At 35.2% G+C, this 6,367-nt stretch overlaps 1 protein-coding gene across 1 annotated transcript; it reads right to left on the bottom strand.

Annotated features, from left to right (window-relative positions):
* Positions 1-507: 507 nt before the first annotated feature.
* Positions 508-1,552, bottom strand: LOC133299712 (organ-specific protein P4-like). Its single transcript, XM_061499198.1, has 2 exons — positions 1,477-1,552; positions 508-1,005 (listed from the first exon to the last, which is right to left on the bottom strand). The coding sequence occupies exons 1-2, from the start codon at positions 1,519-1,521 to the stop codon at positions 559-561; spliced, it is 492 nt and encodes a 163-aa protein (XP_061355182.1). The 5' UTR covers positions 1,522-1,552; the 3' UTR covers positions 508-558.
* Between the last annotated feature and the right edge of the window lie 4,815 nt (positions 1,553-6,367).

The following is a 6,367-nucleotide window of genomic DNA, read 5'->3' as shown; positions in this document are numbered from 1 at the left end:
TAAATTGTATCATGATAAAATTTTGATCTAAATGAACAGGCATCCTTTCCTTTGAAACTCTGAGAAGGAAAAAGCTCAAATAAAGATAAAAATGTTATCAGAATGATCAAGACCATCCAAGTTTCACCAAGTAGATCGTGTGCACAAAACAGTATAAATTTGGGGAGCAAAAGTTGGGTAAAAATTTATGAAGATCAACGCTGACAAGAAACATCCCGTCTATTGATTATAAAAAATCTGAAGGACCCAAAAATAGATGCATAAAAAAAAGGATAACCATAAAAATACATCTATAAACAAAGGGTTCAAGCGTTCAACAGAAAGAGAGGTTTAGAAACATCAATTGCTGTCAAACAAAAAAACCCCTTAAATACTTTCCCAATATTATTTTTATCCTAAATTAGTTGAGTCAGTAATAAACCTAAAGGAAACACTCATCATCATTATCATTCTCATCATCCAATATTTATATATAACTTATTCAAAAACCATAGTACATTACACCATATTAATCACATACACACTTTGCATTGTTACAACTGCATTCTTTTTCTTCATTTAATCATTATACTTACTGAGATTTGGTCTGGGTTCAAATTCACTATTCGCTAGTGACTCTTCACCGTCATACTTAGTTAAGCTTGGCCTGGGTTCAAATTCAATGTTCACTAGTGGCTCCTTAGTATCATATTTAGTGAGGCTTGGCCTGAGTTCAAATTCATTATTCACTTTCACTAATGGCTCATCACCATTATATTTAGTGACACTGGGTCTTGGTTCAAAATCTTCCTTGAAGACCTTTTTTTCTATGGTAACTTGTGTATTTGTGACAAGAGGCTCTTCACATTTGTGCTTGAGTTGCTCTTGAGTCTTGGGGTTGTTTTCAGTTTGGATCTCAGATGTCAACTGAAGAAGACCTTGAATTCCTTCTGGCAGTTCCTGATCTTTCATTACCATTTTCCAATATTCCCCTGCATCTTTTCTTGATTCCACAGTAGCAGCAAACTTCACAAAAATTACAAGAACAACACAGAAAAAAAAGGGGGAAATGGTGGTCAGATTACTATCCCAACTCCCAATTCAAGAAGCCATAATACAGAATATAATTTCAAACCAATATTAGAAAATGAGATCATGATGCCAACTAATAAATAGAGTTGAAAACTAATTAGAGTCCAACAGATATTTATCATTTTGAAGTAGGGAAGAAAATATTAAAAATAACCTTGGACTGCATGAAATTTGAGTAAAGTAACGTAATGAAATTATTTTGTTGTGGCATGCTGCTTTTTCCTCATATTTAGTCAAGTTTATTTTATTTCATTCACTCCAAATTATTTGATTATTGATTGATGTTAAAACCAATTCATCTGAATCCCTTACTATTATTTAGAGGAGAAGGCAATAACAAACTAATGATAAGATAAGAAAGGATATCATTAATAGAAATTGTGAAGCAACGAAAGGAATACATACCAAGAAAACAAAGAAAAGAGGAAGCAAAGCAAGAGCTGGTCTCATTTTCAATATAAAAAGGAAGTCCTTGCTTTCTCTTTTTATTGTTTGTATGAATGTCGAATGATATCTCACTACCTATTTATAGTAAAATAACCAATAATAAGAGCAAGTATTAATGTATGAAGGGAATAACAAAAGGTGTTTGAAGAAAGTGGTTTTCAGTATAATTAGCAAGAAGGCAGTGAAAAATAAATGTCATTACATTTTAAAACAATGTACAGTTAAAGGACACGCACCACAAAATAACACATCACATATGCAACGCAAGACACTTACCCACAACCACACAGCACGTGCAACAGTAACACATTTCACAATTGGAGACAGTATATGCATGTGCTGTGGACACCTACACACACCACAACTTGCGAATGTCTCCAATATTGGATCGTACAACACACTCATTTCTTCAAGCTCCAGCAAATTCACGCACCGACACATGTCTTCCAAAAGAACAACACTTATCACAAAAATCAAAAGAAAGTGAAGAAAAACACAGACAAAGAATCAATTTGAGAAAGGAGGAGAAGTAATTTTAGTAATTAAAGTCGTGACTCCTAATGTCAGCAACACTGTATTTCTAATCTCTCGCTCTTGCCTCCTTCTCTCCCTGTTGCAGAATATGTGTAACGCCTGACCGCTTCAAGAATCAATGACTATCCACACATACTAACACATGACTTTTCAGTGTGCTTTTTTTTCACTTGCACACTTCCTGGGAAAACTTCCCAGGAGGTCACCCATCCCAAAATTACTGCAAATCAAGCATGCTTAACTATGAAATTCTTCCATTCTGGGCTACCGAAAAGTAGATGCATCTTGTTAGTATAGGTAGTACCAATTAATTCTTATAAGCTATCCCCAACTGTGCAGTCTCATACCTGCACAATCTTTGGAATCTCTCTCTTTCAGGTGTCGATTCGATTCATTCATGTAATCCCCCGCTGGAAGCCTGTCAAGAGTCGCTCCTTGTCTGTGCCATTTCGGACCATGCCCTTTCGCACCGGCAATCACTTCCCGCCCTTGTCAGCGCTCGGGGTGATACAAGCCCACTAGCTTCCACCTGATTCGTCCTCGAACCACACCGTACTGGAAGAGAGGCCCTGCTCTGATACCACTTCAAGAATCAATGACTATCCTCACATACTAACACGTGACTTTTCAGTGTACTTTTTCCTCACTCGCACACTTCCTGGGAAAACTTCCCAGGAGGTCATCCATCCCAGAATTACTGCAAGTCAAGCACGCTTAAATATGAAGTTCTTCCGTTCCGGGCTACCGAAAAGTAGATGCATTTTGTTAGTATAGGAAGTACCATAAGCTATCCAAACTGTGCAGTTTCATACCTGCACAGTCTTTGGAATCTCTATCTTTTGGGTGTCAATTCGATTCATTCATGTAACCCCCCACTGGAAGCCTCTCAGGAGTCGTTCATTGTTTGTGCCCTTTCGCACCATGTCCTTTCGCACCGACAATCACTCCCCGTCATTGTCAACGCTCGGGATGTTACAATATGCCAGCCTTCTTTCTGTTTCCAAGAGTTGCCTTTTTATAATCATGAAACCATATTTTTTAATTTCCCATAATATCTTCAATGGATTCTTCATTAGAATCTCCAATCATATCTGTAATCAAATCCTTAAAATCTCCCCTTTTATATTTCAAAGGAAAACTTTCCTTAAAAATATTCAAGAGAATCTTCAATAATATCTTCAATCAATTATATGATTCAGAAATCCAAAGCAAATCCACTTGAGCTCTCCAATTTATCTCTTTATTGAGTTGAAAATTACCACAAAATATTAGAATTTTTGTGAGAATCTTAATGAGAATAAAATAATAATTTAATTACAATTATCATATCTTTTAATTATTTTAAATCAATTTTATGCTCATATTAACCCTTAATACCAATGTTGTCAAAATTGAGTTTCTACATAAAAATGGAAAGGAATTGTAGAAGCGTAAATCGTAGAAACGACACGAAACGTAAAGTTTCTACTACTTAAGGTCAAGATATAAAATTATATATATATATATATATATATATATATATATATATATATATGATGTAAAAAAATATATATCACATAAGTCATACTCAAAATTCAATAAATAACTTCATATTTAAAAAATATAAATCACATAACTGTATAAGACATAAGTCCAAAAACATAAAAAGAGTTTAACAACTCTTATAACCATGTTCCGAAACATCCAAAAAATAAAGTTTAACAACTCATAAATGGAAATACATCGACCTCCCGCAAGATTATTATTTGTTTTTAGATAGCTAGAAGAAGATACTGTACATTTGATTTGGGGAAAATGGAAATAGAATTTATTTATTTTTGAGAAAATAAAAAATCAGGTCATGGGTCAAATGTTGACCCGATTCAGTTTTTTGGTTTAAGTAAAAACGTAAAAAATTATGTTTCTACCGTTTTATGTTTTTGCAGTGAGTTTATTTTTACAGGAGTGAGTTTTTACTTGTGTTTTAATACGTATCACTTTAATAAAAACGAAAAAAAAACACTAGTTTTTAACAACAATACTTAATAAATAATAAATTAGAGACTTATCATTAGCTTGTCAGAGCATACCTTATCCTTATACTGTATTTTACTGTCAGAGCGAACAGGTTATATAGGATTCCACTTGCTATGGTTGTCTGTCACTTGGATACTTATAATGGGGGCATGGTCATGTTGCATTTTTTTTTTTAATCTAAGAAGGGTTCGCAGAAATGAGAAACATCTTGCATGGAATCAATATGTTGTACAGGTTTAAATCTCTAAACAGCATTCAAGTTTCTGTCTGCTGAAGTTACTAATCCATATTTTTTTAATAAACGGTGGTTATACATGTAGGAATCCAAGGTTCAAATTTTAGTAATTAAAGTCGCGACTCCTAAAGTCAGCAGCACCGCAATTCGAATTAATATAATCGAACACTTGTTTGAATTTTCTGATTGATGAATCCTGCCAATGCAGGTTTCTTCTTGGGGCGTTTGGTACTGAAGAAATTTTTTTTGTATCATGAAATTACGATTATCAGATATATAGCTGGAACAAAAATTGTCTGGAAATTTTACGAAAAAAATGTTTGGTAGGACAAAATATTACCGAGAATATTGGTTAATTTTTGTGAATGAGTGTTTGGTTGAAAATAAAATATTGCTGGAAATATGATAAATTTGACAAAATTACACTCGTCAAGTATTAGCTCCACTGCAGCTTCCAATTAGTTTTGCCTAGCGTAGCCTTCAGTTAGCTTTTGCTTAGCTAAGCTTGTATCAGTTTAGCTTTCTGTTACAGATGTCAGTTTGTTAGCTTTCTGTTCTGCTTCTGTTAACAGATGTCTTCTCATAAGAGTGCTGAGTCACTCATGATCTGTTAACAGATGTCTTCTCATAAGAGTGCTGAGTCACTCATGATTCTTATAGTATATAAACTACATATCCTGTATTACATTTGATAATTCATTCAACACATGCAAAATGCAATTGCTCTCTTTCTTCTTCTCTCCAAATTCTCTCGACTCTTCTGCATTTCTTTCTTGGTATCAGAGCCTCACCGTCCCCCACTTTAAAGTAGAATTAAAAATAAAATAAAAAAGCACAAAAAGGTAAACCGAAAATGGGCCTGTGCAATTTCCACGCTTCTAGCCTAAAGGGCTCTTGCGTGAGGGGGCGTGTTGAGATATATAGTCCCACATTGATTGGATGGGCAACTAATATGGCCTTTATAAGGCCTTGGGCACTCCCACCCTTGAGCTAGCTTTTGGGGTGGTGTATCCCACGGTTCTTAACTTGGTATGGTATCAGAGCTCTCTTTCTGAGGGCCTGATACAAGCTCACATCATGTCTTCCGCAACTCCATCTCAAGATTCAATGGCTGAACACAAGACTACTACATTGCTGTTTAATCACCAGATCTCTGTTAAACTAACAGAGAAGAATTTTTTGCTTTGGAGCCAGATTGTAGAACCGGTTATCATGTCTCATCAACTGCATCATTTTCTTGTCAATCCTAAGATTCCGCTACAGTTTGAATCAGAACTGAATCGAACTCAAGAAATAGTTAATCCAGTCTACACTGATTGGATCAAACAAGATCAAATGCTTCTTTCTTGGTTACTGTCAACAATTTCTGAAGAGATTCTCAATGAAATTCTAGGAGTTCATCATGCTTATGAAGCCTGGGAACAGATTCACAAACTTTTTCATGGAATGATGCGTTCAAAGTTACGCCAACTCAGATCTGAAATTAGAACTGTCAAGAAAGGTAACAAATCTGTGGTTGAATTTCTTCGACATGTAAAGACATTATGTGATGAACTAAAGGCTATCAAGAATCCAGTCTCAACAGATGAACACACAGAAATAATTTTAGATGGACTTCCACCTGAATTCAATGCTTTTGTCTCCTCAGTTCGTGCACGAGAAAATCCATATGCTCTTGATGACTTGAGAATTGAACTCATAGCATATGAAATGATGCTAGCTAAACAGAATGAAACTTTGTTGTCTGAATCAATGACAGTAAATCTTGCTCAAAAAGTTCCAAACTCGAATCCGAATGAAAATTCTAGCATTGTTGCTCCTCTGACCTCACCTGCGTTTGATGAACAATTCAACAATGGCTCGAATGCTGCTAGCAGAGGTAGAGGAAGATCATTTGGCAGAAGCTATCGTGGTAGAGGCCGTGGAGGTCGTAGCAATCTTCAGTGTTAGCTATGCTACAAGTTTGGACACAATGTTCATAATTGTTGGCATAGGTTTGATGAACATTTCACTCCTACACATCCTGAACCAGAAGCACCTCAATATTTCAACACAAACTCATAC

Source organism: Gastrolobium bilobum, unplaced genomic scaffold (assembly GCF_033153095.1).
Source record: "Gastrolobium bilobum isolate Gb01-03AN ecotype WA unplaced genomic scaffold, APGP_CSIRO_Gbil_v1 utg453878, whole genome shotgun sequence".
Lineage (NCBI taxonomy): Eukaryota > Viridiplantae > Streptophyta > Magnoliopsida > Fabales > Fabaceae > Gastrolobium > Gastrolobium bilobum.
The sequence above is the reverse complement of the archived record's forward strand: the minus strand, read 5'-3'. Positions and strand labels throughout refer to the sequence as shown.